An 18,575-nucleotide genomic window follows, 5' to 3' on the forward strand; every position below is an offset into this window, starting at 1 on the left:
GCTCTCCTTGCTTGATCTGTCAGTTTGGGTGAATGACTTGGTAGGTTTGCAGACTTAGAATACTTTTTTTTATTTTTGGATGATGGATTGTACAGTAACCGAACACTGCTTTCAATTTCTCCACAACTTTATCTCTGATCTTTCTGGTGAGTTCCTTGGTCTTCATGGTGCTGTTTGTTCACTAGTGTTCAGTAACAAACCACTGAGGCCTTCAGAGAACAGCTGTATTTATACTGAGATTAAATTACGCACAGCTGTATGACTCGATTATCTAATTAAGTAACTCTGAAGGCAGTTGATTGCACTGGTTTTTATTTAGGGTTTTTTTAAGTAAAGGGGGCGGAATATTTTTTGAAAATTTTTGAAAACCACGCATCATTTTTGTTCCATATGCAATACTTTGTGTTGGTCACTTAAAATCTCAGTAAAAACATTTAAAATTTGGGGTTTTAAGGTGACAAAATGTGGAAAAATTCAAGTATTATGAATACTTTTGCAAGCGGCTGTATTTAGAAGTCCCTAAATTCGCTCCTTCAATCAAGACTAATTATTTAATTAATAAACCACCAGTTTTTTTTTTTTTTTTTACATTTTAATAATAATTAAAAAAAAACAAAGAATCAGGTACACACACACACAAGTTCTAGGCAAGTGGATGTGGTAGCTTTAACAGAAGGGAGATAATGTTCGCTGGAACTAAAACAACCTGATTTACAGACTGATAAACAAGAAATACTCCAGTGTTTTTCAACCAAATCTAAACAAAAGGAATATTGCAGCTTTGGTCAATGGGTGTAACAGAGGCCAATGGGTGCAGTGCTGGAGCAGGTCTATAGCAAACAGACATTGTGTTATAGGTATAGGTTGAAAAACACTGGAGTATCAAGGGCTCTCTTCCAGATCATGGGCATCAAATTGAGACTGTAATTCCATGTTAATCTGACCTCATTTAAAAAAAAAAGCTAAATGGTTATAAAACATTACAAAAATATTAATAACCACCATATCCTCATGTGTACAGATCACCATTTTCTATTTACAAAACTTTTAAACGTGTCTAGAAAATGTGTAAAGATCTTCAGCGCTTCCCACTCAGTTTCTCGGGGGCATTCCTCCGTCAGTAGGCATCGGTGGTCTCAGGTGAGGTGGCAGTGTACCGGGAGGAGGCATGCCGGGAGCGTGGTGCATCTGGGGAGGTGCAGGGGCGCTGGGTATGGGGGGCATTCCCGGGATGCCGCCAGGAGGCGGAGGAGGCACGATTTCACTGTGCGGTCGAGGGCCAAGGCCGGTCATCAGAGGAGGAGGCCGCTTCACGCCAGCAGGGGGGACTTGTCCGCTGGGTTGCTGCAGAAGCTTCTCCATCTTGAAGTGGAACTGCAGGAAAAACTGGAGGAAAAGGAGGAGGAGGAGAGTTAGGAATACATTTTTTTATTTTTTTTATTTTATGCTCAATACATAAAAACATAAAAAGACAAAAAGCAGTAATAATAATAAAAATAACAGTGCAGGGAAAGTACAAAAAAAAAGCATTGTATTTAAATCAATTACATTTTAAGTTAATACAAAAAATATGAAGTAAAGGAAGTAGAGAAGTAAAGGAAATGAGGAAGTAGAAGTAAAAAAAAAAAACCCGGACAAAGTAAGGGAATAATAATAATAATAATGACAGTTACAAACACAATAGCATCGATAGGTAGCCACAGATAGGTGCAGGGTGATAAATTAATGTAGATTTAAGTAATAACTGATCCTTGTAAAAGAAAGTGGCCTTTTATGATAATGATAATTAATGATTATGATAACTTTATATACGTTTTATATACGTTAGAAAGATATGAACTGAGCCTAACTTAACCTTAGCATATATATATTTTTTTTTTTACCAAAATACTTGCAATCATTATGGTTTTAAAGCTCACCTTCCGCGAAAATCGGATTTTTCTTGTTTTTTGTGGAATACAGTAGGTCTCTCCGAGTTGAATGTGTACACCTGCACATTAAACTGTTTTGCAGCCCCCATTGTCTGCAGGAGCTAAGCAAAGAAATCCCCCCTCCCCCCCTCCGAAAAACGGGTGAATTTTGAATTATCTTTCTGCCTACGTAGGCAGAAACTCACAGACCAGCCCACCTTGGCTCGAGAAACTCCCAGAGGCGGAGCTGAAGCGACGCAACATCACCGCTCATCAGTTAGGAGGTGGGAGGCAGTGAGCGGCAGAGCGGTGGAGGGGCGTCGCAGTGCTCCTAGCCAATCAGAGGAGAGATATTTGCATGCTGTTTGCATGTATGAATATTCATGAGCAAAGCTGGAATCCGGTCATTTTGGACACACCCCTAAAACAGTCCATTAAAAAAGAGCTATACAGAGACACCTGAGCACTTTTTTTTTACAAAAACGGCTCACATGTCATTCATTCATACTAGAGACCACAACTAGACATTTTAAAATGAAAGAAAAAACGACGGAAGGTGACCTTTAATAAAATGTGGTCATAATGCTGTCTGGCGTAATGAGTGATTAAACAGTTACTGGAGTAAAAAAGTGCCTCCATGCGTTGAAGCTATAATTTGCAAATGTCCTTTTCAACTGAAACTATGTTAATCTACCTTTCTTTGTTCTGTTCTCTACCTGTCTTATTTCTCCCTCTGTCTTTTTACATGCTCTGCAGCTCTAGTTTCAAATTTAAAGCCCTCTATAAAGTTGCGACACTGTCATTATAATCGTCACTGTGGTTAATACAATTTTAATTCAGCAACTAGTATTGATTAAATGAAACTGCTTACCTTGGGGAAACTACATTTAGTACACATTATTTAGTATACCTACTAATAAAGTTGGGAGGTTAAGAGAATTCTCTTGTTAAATCGAATTAATGTTATAATGCTATTTTCAAAATTGTATAATCTAGATTGTTCTTGTCTTTAGATCTTGCAGTGATTTTCATATTTTACGCTTTTTATACAAGGAGGTTGTGTCTGCGACGTGTTTAATATAAAAGCTACCTGTAAGGATAAAGGGGCAGTTTACTGTTTCTAAAAATAAATAAATAAATATTTAGAAATTAATTGTAAAGTGAACCATAACTTGCATATCACGTTTGCTGTTTGTTTACAAAAAAAAAAACTGTTATATGAAAACTTAACATTTAATTCATAATCTAGAATCATTCATATATTTAAAGAATTTCAAGTTTGTTTGTTTTTTTACAATATCGCCCAGCCCTATCTACCAATAGTACTGCTGGAGAAACAGAACAAATCCATGCAATAGAGGGAATGTAATAAAGAGACAAGTTCTCATATCCAGAAGACGATATAAATACTGTTTTTGAAAGAACAAGTCTTTGCACAAAGCAGATCAACAGGACACAGCCAGTCAAATCTTAAGCAGGAAATGAAAGTCTCTCTTTAGGCTCTTACTTGTTTTGTTTCCCTGTTCCAGTGCGTCCAGAATCGAGTTTCTGATTTGTCGATCTCTCTGCTCGGAACCTGAGTGTGGGAAGAAAGCAGTTGTTTCCTTTATAACTACAAATAAAACAATGATTTCTGCTGATTTTAAACTGCAGTGATGCTCATGACACATACACTAAGGTCAACCTACAGAGATCCTGAAATCATTTAAAATATACAGCATGTAATAATTACAATATAACTGACTGAAACATACCTTAAATGCAATAGTTTCATAAGGTTCTGCTGCCAGAAGCAGATACTGCCAGCGACGGTCAGGAGGCTCAATACGCTGCTCATATGCAGACATGAAACGGTGTCTGGGTCCAATACCCTCTGCGATCTCAGGATAGTCAATCTGAGAAACAAACAGATGTCAGACGTACATCGGCATAAAACAACCCATTTTATTATTTTCTCTTTTTTTTTAGGGCTGTTTAAAAAAAGGCAAGGTTTCATAGTTCCATAGACATTTTGTTACCTGGAAAAGCAAACTCTGCTGGCCGGTCTCTGGATCCCTCTGTTTTGTTACTATCAAGAAAAACAGAAAAGTGTTACTAAATAAAGTATGTTACACATTATACCACGTTCACATTACACGATTTCAGCCCAGTTTTTCCAGTCGCCAACAGTTTTTCCCTGATCACCGACAAAAACTCTGATCGGAGGTAAATCAGGGATCATTCAGCACTCGCACAGATCGCCAACCAGTCGCAGGCACCTGGCAAATACTTGGCATGCTAGATATCTGACCCAGTCGCCGACTGGGAGTCAAGAGCAGTGGCTACATACTGCAAATGGGATCACAGGGAAAAAAAAAAAAAAAAAAAAAGAGAACCACGAGTCCAAAACGCACCCCCTGTATTACCAGAGCTGTTTAGGGAGATTCTGACCACTTTCTGTTCCCCTGTTATATATCATAATATGACTGTTAAACTCCAGAGGGAGCCTGCAAGTGAGTCCTCTATGAGTAGGGGGGAATGGAGATAAAAGCTAAAAAAAACAATTAAATAAAAAAAAATAAATACATTAAAAAAATAAATAAATAAATAAAAATCTATGAACTATGTGTTCTGAGTATTTCTTTAATTTTAGAAAGTAGTATGTACTTTTTTTTCATTAGTAAAATGTATTTTACTAAAAGAGCAAAGAACGCATGCCTGTATATTTTAGTAGTTTATCTACAGAAAACAGGTTTTACACTGTAAAGCACAAGCATTACTGCTACTGTGAGCTGATTGGTTGGTGAGCTGATCCTGCAGATACAGGTAGAGCATGTTTAAAAGGTGTAGAACTGGAGTTTAAAACGCTAAAAAATGATGTCTGCATTTCTGAAACATTTGATTTAGTTTTGTGTTGAAGACAGGAAGTACATTTTTCAGCATAAAACTGATCAGACATTTATAAACTCATTGCAAGTGCGTATTTTCCTCTATAGAGATTCTCTGGCATGGCATCGCTAGTTCTTGTGTGTTCTAACGATGAAACGTGTTTTTGAAAGGGCAGCCAGGTGAGTCTGCAATTTTCCACAGCGAGAAATTGTGTAATTTGTGACCCGGTGTCGCCGATCAGTCATTTAGTGTGAAAGTCTCAACAACTGAAGGACTCACAATTACAACATAACCATTGAGTAGTGTGAACAGCACATCGACTGACGACTTTAAAAGTTGTGTAGTGTGAACCTGCATTACAGTAAAGAAATCACAGCACGTTTGCGTGTACCTTTGTAACCTGGCCGTCCAATCTTTACAAATTTCTTCACTTCCACCTTCACTTTCTCGGGTGCCGGCTGAGCAGGGGCTTCTTTTGCCTCTTTGGCTGCTCTTCTTGCTCTGATGTGGTGAACAAAATAAAAATCATATTAGAAAATGCAGTTAGTAATGTTTTAAACAAGTTAAAAAATCTTAAACTGCAATAATTAAGAGATTATATTAAGTTACACTTATTTGTGTTATACTTACAAATTAGTCTGATGCTTCTTTCCCTGTGTATGTGCCAGATAGCTCCCCTAAGGAATTAACAATAGAACAAATATGACAGTGACAACAGACGAGCCTTGCTTTGTGGGGTAACTGTGTCTGGGCATGGCAGGGATTACCTAGTGTGAGTACACTAACTCTAAATCTAACTCTAAATCCAGTTGTGTGAAAAGCTCAAAGTTAGAAAGAATGTATTTGAAGAGCAGACAGGCTCTTTAATGGTTCCGCCTGGTTTAAGATTGTGTAATTTGTTTATCTTGTGGAGCTGACAAGTCATGTAGGTTTAGGGTTGGGCGGTATTGAAGTTTTTCATACCGTCATACCGTAGTCAGATTATATGGCGGTATACGGTATTACCGGCGGGGGGGCGGATCTTATATTATTTTATTTTTGTACCTGTGTGTTTTGATATTTTAGAATTTGTTAGATTATATTTCCTTTAGCATTTTGAGCTATTTCATATCTATTTTTCTGTTTTTATTAAATGCTGCAGAGCTTTAAACGCGTGGATGATTTTTTTAATGTATATTTTATTTTTGTACCTGTGTGTAAACTATTTCTTTTTTTGTTATTTTAGAATTCGTTAGATTATATTTCTTTTAGAATTTTGAGCTAAGTTTAGTTAGTTATTTTCCTATTTCATACCTATATTTTTCTGTTTTTATTAAATGCTGCGGAGCTTTAAACGCGCGGATGATTTTTTTTTTTATGTATATTTTTTTAGCTTTGTACCTGTGTGTACACTATTTATTTTTCGTTATTTTAGAATTCGTTAGATTATATTTCTTTTACCATTTTGAGCTAAGTTTAGTTAGTTATTTTCCTATTTCATACCTATATTTTTCTGTTTTTATTAAATGCTGCGGAGCTTTAAACGCGCGGATGATTTTTTTAATGTATATTTTATTTTTGTACCTGTGTGTACACTATTTATTTTTCGTTATTTTAGAATTCGTTAGATTATATTTCTTTTACCATTTTGAGCTAAGTTTAGTTAGTTATTTTCCTATTTTATATCTATTCATCTGTTTTTATTAAATGCTGCGGAGCTTTAAACGCGCGGATGATTTTTTTTTTTTATGTATATTTTTTTAGCTTTGTACCTGTGTGTACACTATTTATTTTTCGTTATTTTAGAATTCGTTAGATTATATTTCTTTTACCATTTTGAGCTAAGTTTAGTTAGTTATTTTCCTATTTTATATCTATTCATCTGTTTTTATTAAATGCTGCGGAGCTTTAAACGCGCGGATGAGCTCGCGTTCAGTCTCGCGTTCCCGCTCGGGTTCAGGCAGACAATCTAAACTTTAGTATGCAGAACTATATTATTATTGTTATTAATTTTACATTCTTTTAAATAGCAGGATACTTTGATTTTTATTTCTCAGCCCGGACGAGACCGGGCCCGAGGAAAGTAATGGAAAATCTCGGGTCAGTCCAGGCTCCAGGAAATAGTCATCTGTTTTTTAATACTATTTTTATTTTATATAAAGCTACGGCCTGATAATCACCATATAACAAAGTATTACTGTTAACGAAAACGAACGAAATAACGAAAACTGAAAGTGAAAGCTCCCCTTAACTGAAACTAATAAAAACGGTAATTAAAAGAAAAAAATAAAACGAACTGAAATTACAGATTGAATACCCTCATTTTTGTGTTTGTTAATTTATTTATAAGCGCTGTATCCACTACAGCAGCGTAACAGCGGGTGGTGTTGTGCCGTTTCTGCTCGTGAAGGGGAGCCGGGGTTCAGATGTCGGCAGCGCGATGCAGCGCGCAGCGCCTCGCGGTCCGCAGAATTGCTTATATTTACAGCCTCGAGCTAGCTGTGAAATAAGGACAGGAAACTCTGAGGAAGCTGCAGAATTCTGTACGGTATTAGAATATGAGCGTGAGTGACATAAAAAAACTGTTTTGTAGAGAAATAGGAGATGAGGAATATTTAAGGAAACAGCTGTAACTTTGAGTAAATCACACTGAACACCCCATGCTGCAGGATAAACTGATAAATCTAATCATTTTGGTGGTTGGTTGGTTAGTTGTTAGGGATTTATTGTCACTTCAGCACAAATGTGAAAATTAGTGAAATCTGTAGAGTTTATTGAGTTTTTGCTGTATGATCTCCTCAGTGAGAATCCCCACCCCATAACCAATCAGGGAGCTCCAACTGCTGACCCCTCCTACTGCTCTTTCATTGTGGATGCACAGAATGTCTTAAACGTCCGTTTTTCAAAGTCCAGGTTTGGCACATCACGTGGTTAATATACCGTCACTATTTTACAATACCGTCACCATATTTAAATACCGTGGTATACCGAAATACCGTCATACCGCCCAACCCTATGTAGGTTGCAAAATGTAACCAGCGAAAGATTCTAAAATACAATACAATTCAACAAGCCTGAGTACTCTAAAAATCTTGTAAGGTAAACAACAAAATTTGATTGGTTAGAGGACTCCTCTGCATAAAAAGGCCTAGAATCTTACCTCATTATTGTGAAGCGTGAGACACAGTTTGCACTCATAAGACCCCAAATGGTTTTTCATGAAATACGGATCCTTATTGATGTCTATCGTTTCCAAAGCCAGCTGCCGTAAGCGTTCCCGGCGGTCTCGGTTGCTCTCCGAGGCGGAGGCAACTCCACCGCTGCCGGTTTTCCCTCCAGCTCTGTGTTGGAAATCCATCTTCACACACCAGGGGGCTCAGAAGCCGAGACTGAGAATCTCAGACTCTCTGAACGAGTAAATGTGAGCTGACCTGATTCATCAAACAAGACAAGAGAAACACACATGTTACAAGTTACATCACATCATCACAATATTTTTTTTTTTATATATATTGTGTTATTTTACATATTTACACTTACATTACATGCATGTTTATGGCAACTGGCTGGTGCTCTTTTATACAGATCAAAACGATTTGAACCAGAGGAATAAGAAAACAATGAAAACCTGAAATTAAAGCTCATTAGTCTCTAAGCTGTGAATTGCTTAGACACTAGATATTCACTATAGTTTATTGATTATTACAGTACCAATCAAAATGTCTATGTTACTTCCTTTTCTTTATTTTATTTATTTTGTACACTGTAGACTAATATTAAAGACATGAAAACTTTTAAGGGATGCATACGGAATTATGTAGTAAACAGTAGGGGTGGGCGATATGGCTCTAATATAATATCACGATATTTCAGGGTATTTTTGCGATAACGATATACTTGGCGATATAGAAAACCAGAAAAATAATTAATTAATTTCAGGAATATAGTATAATAATAATAATAATAATAATAATAATAATAATAATAATAATAATAAGAGTATAACAGCATAATCATAATCTGGCAAAATAAATAATATAGCATAAAATAATATAATGCAGCAAAAATATTGCAGAATATTTAGTGCATGCATATAAACTGCAAACTAAAACAATTATACAATAAATACACCTAAAGCTTCACAGTAAATAATAGACTACTTTTAAGACAGAACATCTCTATTATCACGATATGGATTTTTAACATCACGATATTTCTATCACGATATATTGTATACGATATAATATTGCCCACCCCTAGTAAACAGTGATAAAAATGTTAGTCCTCCACATTAATCCCCTGATCTAAACCTGATCGTTAGAAGAAGAGATGACCAAACTTTGGTCTGGTACTGTATACAGACCATTTTACACTGATTAAGATAGTTAAGTTTGGTTAGCTAGCGGTAGCTATGCTAGTTGTTGTTTCTTTAGCCGGATAACTAGCTAGGCTAACTGGCAAACTCTAACTGCTAAACCCCATTCAACACTCAACAGCCAGTTCCCGCTTATATTAGAGACTTATATAAAATCGAATACATCATTCTACAACCACATAACACACTAATAATTACAAATAATAAATAATAACCGTATATGCGCTATAAACTATATTATTTAAGAATATATCTCACCTACCTTAACGTCCAGCTCACGCTTCTCCCCGCAGACTACACGTTTGCGCATGCGCTGAACCAGAGCACGCTTCCTCTTCCAGTTATTCCGGTACAAAATAGTAGTTTTGTAGTTCTGTAGTTCTCAGTGCAGCATACAGTTAGATTAATGACTATTGTAGGATTTGTGTGCAATTATTTAAAAAAAATACTATAAGAGTATTTTTTGTTGTAAAGTTTGGACACTTCTCATCTTCTCACTGCAAAAAAGCTCTTTATCACTGGCTGAGAAGATTTGGCAATTTTATTTTCCTGTAAATATTTTTTGTTGTTATTTAATGTTTTATTGGTTTCAAAGTAATTGCAATTTACAGGAAAATATTACATTAATCAATCTCAACAAACAAACAAAACATTTGTTGGCAGCACACCAAAGAGAATAAGCACCAGTGTTGTAAGCAATAAAAGATTCTATAAATTAATAAAGCAATCAAAACAGTATAAGTATAAGTATAAGAATGGTACATAGCTACAAGTTAATCAGATTTTAATATTCTACTGCCTTGTCCCACACTTCATAGTATAACTTACATTCTTGGTTAAAAGAATAGGTCACTCGTTCCATCAAACATTGGACATTTTTTCATGGGCACAAACCACATAGAACAGCTACATACTCAGCTCTGCTGCTCCTCCCACAAATGTGGTTCCGTTTAAAAGAAAAATTAACAGGTTTTCCAATGGTTTAAGATTTACTGCCAAGAAATCTCAATGTCATCCGCTAGTATTGGTCCACTGTGTTATATAAAGTTTAAAGTCAGTGCACTGTTTTCCGGAAAATCTTACAGCACTTAATGCTTTCCTCTGCTGACAACTTTTATGGAGATGCAGATTTCATTTTCCAGCAGGACTTGGCACACTGCCCATTACCAATTGGTCTTACATAATATTCTAATTTTCTGAGACACTTATTTGTTGGTTTTCATTGGCGCTTAAAATAGATCTCTCTGTGTGTTATACATCTATATAATATATGAGTTTCACAGTTTGAACTGAATGACTGAAATAAAGTAACTTTTTAATGATATTCTATATTTTTTCTTGTGTGTCATGGACGTGCTTTTATTTTGAAAGGACGCCTGAATGGCTGCCTCTGCGCCGCTTCCTTTACACGGGGCTTGTGTACAGTAGTGAAAACAGGGTATTAAACAGTGAAGCAGCAGCAGGAGAAGAAGGAGGAGGAGGATCTGAGCGGGTTTCTCAGCGGGTTTCAGTTCTGTTTTCAGTCTCACAGGCAGGAGAAACAGCTCAGAATTAGAGAGCAGGAGGAGAAGCAGCTGTAGATATGGCTTATAGTTACTTAAAAGCCCAGTTACACCAGTAAATAAATGAAACATTATGATCTGGACTGAACTGGGCGGCCAGACTGGACCTTCATCAGGCTGAATCATCTCTTCAGGATGTTATATAGAGATTTTAATCTATTAAACGTTTAATCTGAGAGTAAGAGGAGGTTAAAATGCGGTTTAATGAGAAGGAGCTGGTGTTCCTGAGCAGACAGCCCTCAGAGAGAGCGGCTGAGCTGGGGATGAAGGGACCCAAGAAAGGCGATGGTAAGGAATTCAAGGACTATCATTAAAATACTGTATCAGATTAAAGTGTTGTAAATGAATCTGCAGGGCTTAAACTAACATATTCCACTCCGTTTTTCCCTCCTGCAGTCATGAAGAGACGGCTGGTGAAGCTTATAGTGAATTTCCTGTTTTACTTTCGCACAGATGAGGAGGAGGTGGGTGGGCATGCTTCTAGTGTTTCCTGGATTTTTTGGAATATACAGCTCTGGAAAAAAATAAGAGACCACTTAAAATATGGAATATACCATGCTAAACTGCTTAAATTTTTGCACCAGGAGTGACATAAAGATATCCAAAAGCAGTGTGTAAGACTGGTGGAGGAGATCATGCCAAGCTGCATTAAAACTGCGATTAAAAGCCTGGGTTATTCCGCCAAATATTGATTTCTGAACTGAAACTTTGTGTATATGAACTTGTTTTCTTTGCATTATTTGAAGTCTGAAAGCTCTGCAGCTTTTTTGTTTGTCTGAGTTTCTAGCATAAAACAACAATGTTCATTTTACTCAAACATATACCTATAAATAGAAAATCAGAGAAACTAATTCAGATACTGTAGTGGTCTCTTAATTTATTTCCAGAGCTGTATATCTATCTATTCTCTATACACTGTTTTCCTGTGTGTTCTCATATTATGTGTTATTGCTACTGGATGCCTAAAGTTCTTTTTGGATCAATAAAGTATCAGTCGATCCATACAAATAAAACTAACAGTGTGTCTTTGTGTGTGTTTGCAGCCAATTGGAGCCTTACTGCTGGAACAGTGTCGAGTTGAGAGGGAGGATAATATGGCCTTCTCCATTGGTGAGTCTCATGACCAGTCCAGCGTCATCCCATAGAAGAACAATGATTTATTGGAATTTCACCAGTTTATCTTGAAATTGCAGCACAAATTAACCATTGAGATGCAAACAAAAGCATTCAGAGTTGGGTGAGAGAGTTGGTGTGAGACGGTCCATTGGAGAGAAACTTGAGACTCAGGTCTTTTTCTTAGTAGTGATGAAAATATGCTTTACCATAGAACTCAGTGTGCTGTGTGTGTCTGTTGGCCATTGAATGAAAAAGTGGGGGAAAAAATGTTCTAAACCAAAGGATTTAGGATGCTTTCATTCCTGTGAGTCTGAACATGATTCAAATGAGTCCAAATCAAGGGTTGTTTGTGTTTGTTACATGAAAATTAGTGACTGAGTGCACTAAAGAACTCTGCTATGCCATGTCATCATCAATTATGTGAGCTTGACCTCTAAGTACTTCACACTGATTGATTGGTTTGTAGAATGTTGTCCGTTCAGCAGTTTGCTTTTCCAGGTGTTGTGCAGAATCTGACTCCTTTAGTATGCAAATCATGCAGCAGAATTCTCCCCTGTTTATAAATAGGGTGAATCTACAGTTACAGTAGATACAGTAATCACCAGCGCAATGTGTTGTACCCATAGTGCTGCATGATGTTATTTTTCTTATTTTGTATTTTATTGGATGATAATAGACTGCTTTTGTATTCTGTAATCGGTCTGAAATTCTAAACCACCTAAAAAAAAGTATGTTCACACTGCAAATGAACCGAACTGTGGTTTAGTTTATTCAGCCTTAGACCACCTATTTTGTTTGGACTAGATTATGGTCACTTGTGCTGGGCCATGGTTCATGGTACCTATTACATTTTGAATCTGTATTTTTCTTTCTGTTATATTTTATATAATGTAATATTTTTTACTATCAATTTTAACAATGTATTTTTGATTTTTTAATGTTTATTTGCTGAAATATGCTGAAAATCAGATCCATAAATTTAAACCTATGTACCATATGTTTCAACTCTGGCCTAAATTTGTATTTCTATGTTTTAATCAAATACATTTGGAGATTGATCAGATTTTTAAAAAAGCAAAATTTACATAAAGTTTAAAGCACAAACATTTTGCTAAAATTCTAATTTTGGAATTTCTGAAATACTTACCTTTGCTTTATATTTTTTAAAACGTTTAAAGCTTCCTGTAGATGTTTGATTCACGCTACTAACTCTGTGAACAGTTACAGGGTTTGGAAAATGAAACTGAAACACCTGTCATTTTAGTGTGGAAGGTTTCATGGCTAAATTGGAGCAGCCTGGTGGCTGTGTGAAGGTTCAATTAACAAGGTAAAAGCACAGTTCTGCTCAAAATATTGCAATGCACACAACATTATGTGTGACATACCAGAGTTCAAAAGAGGACAAATTGTTGGTGCACGTCTTGCTGGAGCATCTGTGACCAAGACAGCAAGTCTTTGTGATGCATCAAGAGCCACGGTGTCCAGGGTAATGTCAGCATACCACCAAGAAGGACCAACCACATCCAACAGGATTAACTGTGGACGCTGTAAGAGGAAGCTGTCTGAAAGGAATGTTCGGGTGCTAACCCGGATTGTATCCAAAAAACATAAAACCACGACTGATCAAAGAATTCAGAACTCAATGTGCACCTCAACTCTCCTGTTTCCACCAGAACTGTCCGTCAGACAATAAATTATTTTGGTCTAAAACCAGGTGTTTCAGTTTCATTGTCCAATGCCTGTATGTGTGGGTAAGTTACTTTAGAATGGTGCATTTCACATTAGACTACTTTGAATAACTTTTGTTTACATCTCAACCAAGTGTGTGAAATAGCTGCTTCTAATTCTGCACTTCCTCTTTTCACACCAAGCAAGCAAACACCTTATCAAGATCTAAAGCTAACCGTTCATCCACATGTGCTGTGTTCTTTCTCTGCCGTCAGCTTTTCTGGACGAGGCTGAGAGAAAGTACCTGTTTGAATGTGACTCTCAGGAGCAGTGCCTTGAGTGGATAGACGCCATTGTCAAAGCTAGGTCTGTAGCATGTCGTTTTACATACTGCATGTGGTGAGATGGTCCATGTGGTCTGAACCACATTTGTCACATGCCAGTTTCAGTCTGACATGTCTTCCTTTTTTGTCACAGCTATGAGTTCATGCGCAAGAACCTCGTCTTCTACCGTACTGAGATCCATCGACTCACTGGCAAGGTAAGAACCATGTTCTTTAATCCAGCAGAAAAGAACTCTGGCTCTGGAGGGCTGGAGACTGGCATGGTTTTGTGTTTTTCCTGCTCCTGATTCACCTCAGCAGTTAATTGGCTGGTTTAGAAGGCAGTTTGCCAGGTTTACACACTGTGTCGGACTCTGGATTTTGAAGACATCTACCTCGTCTTAGTCCAGCAGAGATTATAACCCAAATCCCAAAATATGCAGTAAAATGCATGACTGTAACTTATTTACAGTTTTCTAATATACAGCTAAGAGACCACTTCAGTTTCTCTAATTTTGCTATTTATAGGTTTATTTTTAAGTAAAATAAACATTGTTGTTTTATTCTATAAACTTCGGACAACACTTCTTCCAAATTCCAAATAAAAATATTGGATATTGTCATTTAGAGCATTTATTTTGCAGAAAATGAGAAATGGCTAAAATAACAAAAAAGATGCAGCGCTTCTGCATATGAACAACAAGTTCATATTCATAAAGTTTTAAGAGTTCAGAAATCAATATTTGGTGAAATAACTCCAAAAATTAAGAGACCACTTCAGTTTCTGAATCAGACCTCAAATAATGCAAAGAAAACAAGTTCATATTAATAAACTGTTTTAAGAGTTCAGAAATCAATATTTGGTGGAATAACCCTGGTGGTTTTTAATCACAGTTTTCATGCATCTTGGCATGTTCTTCTCCACCAGTCTTACACACTGCTTTTGGATAACTTAATGCCACACCTGGTGCAAAAATTCAAGCAGTTCAGTTTGGTTTGATGGCTTGTGATCATCCATCTTCCTCTTGATTATATTCCAATTTTCAATTCGGTAAAATCAAAGAATCCCATATTTTTTAAGTGGTCCAGGGTATTAAACCCTGTTCTTATGATGCATTGTGAATCAAAAACACTGAATCAAAGGGGTTTAAAGTTTGAGAAGCAGAACGTTGCAAGTTGACCTAAAGTAAAGCAAGCAGTTTGTGTTGCTGGTTTAGTACCCTGTCCAAGAGGGCAATCATGATCTAGAGTTCTAGAAGTGAAACTAGAAGGTTGTTGGTTCAGGAACTGTTCTTTTGATAGGCATTATGAATCAAAAGGTGCAGTTTGGGAACTTGGAGAACTCAGAGAAGCAGATTAATACTTCAAAGTTTCCTTCTTTGATGGGGGGTCTTGTAAACCAAATGCACTGAATCAAAGGGTGCAATCATGACCTAAAGTGACCTTTTTTATCTGTTTCATTACCCTGAATGGTTTAGTACCCTGTTCAGGATATTAAATTGGTAACCTTCAGATCCCAAACTGCTTCTCCATCTTAAGGTCAGTATGGATAGATATTGAACAGGCACCCGTCAAACCTCTTTTTCCTCTTCACCCCCTTTACCTAAAGTTTAAAAGCGGGATTGAAACTGGAAAGTTGTTGTTTGGGCAAATCTGTGGATATTGAACCAGCAACCTTCTGGCCCAGACCTGCTACTCTGCTGGTCACGAAGGTTCCCCTTGATTCAGTTTGATTGTTTGTTTGAGGTCCAGGGGATCAAACCAGCATCTTCTCTGACCTGTTTTATGATGTTTCTTAGTGATCTGACCTTCCTATTTCTGATCGTCTAACCTTTTAGAATCTAATGTTTGGCTCCCTTTCCCCCTTTATGATTGGACCAGGTTGATTGGTTAGTGGTCCAGAAATATGAACCAACAACTTTCTGGCCCCAAACTTGCATCTCTAACCTTCAGGCCACAGATGTCCCTTTTGATTTAGATTGTGTTCCATTTATTTTTTTTTTCACTTCTTGATAGGACCCGTTGGAGCAGTACGGGATTTCAGACGAGACTCGCTTCCAGGTCAACAGTGGGTTTCCTCCTCTGCCCCCTCCGCCCACATAACCCAGCCCAGTGAGTCAGCCCAGAATCCACCCGGCTTGCTTACGTCAAGAGTTTTCAATACGAACTGAGAAACTGCTGCCTTTATCTTATATATATATTTTTTTTCTGACTATCTAGGCATTTTTAATGTGCCATGGTCATTTCACTTTTCCCCCACTTGAGTTTGTGTGTGTTTTTGATTTTTTTTTTATTGACTGTATGTTGTATGTGGTGGTGTGTTGGTGGCTGTGTGTTGGTTTTAAGCGCAATGGCACTGTTATGAATGTTAGCTGAGAATGAGCCAGTAGCGGTGCATTTCAATGCATTTATGCATATTTTATGATCCATGTAGCCTTTATACGTTGTCAGAACATATGACCAAATTTGTAACGGCCCCTGTTTTGTGGTTTCACTTCACAGAACTGCCCCAGTTTTGCCTTTAGACACGGTTTTAGACACAACTTCCCTTTAATCGTGCTTCATTTCACATGCCATCAAACTTAGCCTTCACTGCTTAGTTTTAGGCATTTTATTGATTTTAAATAGATTTTTTTATAGCTTTAATAAGTTAGCAGAACCAAGGCCTTGTTCAGTAGGGCGTTTTTCTTGGTTGTTCTAATTTGCACTCTCTTTTAGTAATTTTAATATAACACGTGCACTGCTATTAATACATCATGAAGACCTACTGCAAGACCAACACTGGCATGTCTGTTTCTGTCAATGGATCAGGAAGATTAGGCAGTGTAAGTGTTAATATTGCAGTCATTTGCATATGTTGGGCATTACTAGCGAAACTAAGAGCAACCATAGAGTCTCTCTGGCATTTACCAATATAATCTCAAGTTTCCAGTGGTGCAGAGCCTGGTCTTAGTGTACTTAACATGTATAGGAATAGTTCAGTAAAAAAAAAAAAACACTTTGAGGGGAAAAAAGTATTTGGACACACATATATTACATATATTAATTGTTACACCTACAGAAAGTTTTAGATATAGCATCCCATTCTAAGTTACAAAAATGCAATATGAGGCTGTTAAAATCCCAGATATTGATGTAAAAACACTATAAATTATAAATATATTAATATTAGTCACATTGTCCTAGGAGTCATCAGTGTGGAATCGCTCCCCCTTTGCAGCTGTGACAGCCAAGTATGGAGCTCTGAATGTTCAGCAGAGCATTTAAGAGAATTTAATTTTCTGTGCTACAAGTTCAGTCGGCTTTTTAGATTTATATATATATATATATATATATATATATATATATATATATATATATATATATATACACTTGCTGCCGAAGAACTGAATTAAATACCTGCATTTTAAGGCCCCTGGAAACCCATTTTTTGTATAATATTAAAATTAATAGGGGTGGGCGATATGGCTCTAAAATAATATCACGATATTTCAGGCTATTTTTGCGATAGCGATATAGGAAAACTAAAATAATTCATTCATTTCAGGAATATAGTATAATAATATAACAGTATAATCATAATGTGACAAAATAAATAATATACTATAAAATAATATAATGCTAAATAATATATTATATAATAATATAATACTAATATAATAATATAATACTAAAACAGTTATACAATAAATACACCTAAGGCTTCACAGTAAATAATAGACTACTTTAAAGACAGAACAGCTCTATTATCACGATATGGATTTTTAATATCATGATATTTCTGTCTCACGATATATTGTATACAGTATAATATTGCCCACTCCTAGTGTTCATAAAGTAAAACATGATAAAGAATCAAAATGTGCTCTTTTTAGACCTCTCTAAGAACTGTGTGGGCGTGGTCGTAATATTCTAATGAATGTACATGACTGACAGCTAGCTGTCTATCACTAGCAAACAAATGTTTGTTTAAATTAAAATGGCAACACTAAGGAGCATAAAGAGAGAGAGGAGCTCAGCTTATATGGTTGCTAAGCGACAGCTCTCCGAATTGCCAGTTCCGGTTGCTCAGACTCGAAAAGAAGTGATGAGTGATGTTAGCCTTGTGATTGGTCAGGGTTCTGCTGATGTCAGCCTGACTCACATTTAGACCCGCCCATTCTACATCCAGAGGAGAATGATAGTAATGAAATACAGCTGAGAATTATTAGACTTTTAGAAGCTATTCATAAGGAATGCTTTGTACATTTTCATAAGAAGACAAAAAGAGCCAGATTGATCCAATAAGAAACAAAAATTGTGTTTAGATTCCCAGGGGCTTTAATGATTAAAAGGTGTAGTGTAGTTCTTATGTGTGATTTAAAAAAAAAAAAGTTTTCACATTATTCTTATAGAAAACATACAGTATATATATATATATATATATATATATATATATATATATATATATATATATATATATATATATATATATATATATATATATATATATATTTTTTTTTTTTTTTTTTTTTTTTCAAAATTTTATGTAATTTTTTCCCCCAATTTACAAGACCAAATACTTAACCCCACTCATTAGGACCTCCCCTATCACTAGTGATGCCCCAACACCAGTAGGGTGAAGACTAGCACATGCCTCCTCTGATACATGTGAAGTCAGCCTCCAACTTTTTTTCTTTAACTGCTGCTGATGCAGCATTGCCGAGTAGCATCACAGCGCGCTCGGAGGAAAGCGCAGCGACTCGGTTCTGATACATCAGCTCACAGACGCCCT

The 18,575-nt window shown here is 36.4% G+C and overlaps 2 protein-coding genes across 3 annotated transcripts; one reads left to right on the plus strand and one right to left on the minus strand.

Moving 5' to 3' along the window:
- Positions 1–295: 295 nt before the first annotated feature.
- Positions 296–9,494, minus strand: sf3a2 (splicing factor 3a, subunit 2). Of its 2 annotated transcripts, none has more exons than XM_022678869.2 (8): positions 9,395–9,494; positions 7,918–8,188; positions 5,409–5,455; positions 5,170–5,279; positions 3,929–3,978; positions 3,665–3,805; positions 3,418–3,486; positions 296–1,386 (listed from the first exon to the last, which is right to left on the minus strand). In XM_022678869.2, exons 2-8 carry the CDS (start codon positions 8,113–8,115, stop codon positions 1,093–1,095), a joined length of 909 nt encoding a protein of 302 aa, XP_022534590.1. In that variant the 5' UTR covers positions 8,116–8,188; positions 9,395–9,494; the 3' UTR covers positions 296–1,092. The 2 variants fall into 2 exon arrangements, with proteins under 2 accessions (XP_022534590.1, XP_022534591.1); XM_022678870.2 differs by having other exon boundaries at positions 9,391–9,454.
- Positions 9,495–10,524: 1,030 nt separating this feature from the next.
- plekhj1 (pleckstrin homology domain containing, family J member 1) lies at positions 10,525–17,982 on the plus strand. The gene is made up of 6 exons (XM_022678871.2): positions 10,525–10,982; positions 11,091–11,158; positions 11,738–11,804; positions 13,754–13,844; positions 13,956–14,019; positions 15,818–17,982. Exons 1-6 carry the CDS (start codon positions 10,889–10,891, stop codon positions 15,902–15,904), a joined length of 471 nt encoding a protein of 156 aa, XP_022534592.1. The 5' UTR covers positions 10,525–10,888; the 3' UTR covers positions 15,905–17,982.
- The last annotated feature ends 593 nt before the right edge of the window (positions 17,983–18,575 follow it).

This window comes from Astyanax mexicanus, chromosome 4, assembly GCF_023375975.1.
Source record: "Astyanax mexicanus isolate ESR-SI-001 chromosome 4, AstMex3_surface, whole genome shotgun sequence".
NCBI classification, from domain to species: Eukaryota; Metazoa; Chordata; class Actinopteri; order Characiformes; family Acestrorhamphidae; genus Astyanax; species Astyanax mexicanus.

Bases quoted from the DNA above. Each gene is read 5' to 3' on its own strand.
- sf3a2 (XM_022678869.2), bottom strand. From the start codon at position 8,115: ATGGATTTCCAACACAGAGCTGGAGGGAAAACCGGCAGCGGTGGAGTT. The intron at 3,979-5,169 runs GTACACGCAAAC...TTTTCTTGATAG, and splicing joins TGGACGGCCAGGTTACAAAG to TAACAAAACAGAGGGATCCA. The intron at 3,806-3,928 runs GTAACAAAATGT...TTTGTTTCTCAG, and splicing joins AGCAGAGTTTGCTTTTCCAG to ATTGACTATCCTGAGATCGC.
- plekhj1 (XM_022678871.2), top strand. From the start codon at position 10,889: ATGCGGTTTAATGAGAAGGAGCTGGTGTTCCTGAGCAGACAGCCCTCA. The intron at 10,983-11,090 runs GTAAGGAATTCA...TCCCTCCTGCAG, and splicing joins GGGACCCAAGAAAGGCGATG to TCATGAAGAGACGGCTGGTG. The intron at 11,159-11,737 runs GTGGGTGGGCAT...GTGTGTTTGCAG, and splicing joins TTCGCACAGATGAGGAGGAG to CCAATTGGAGCCTTACTGCT.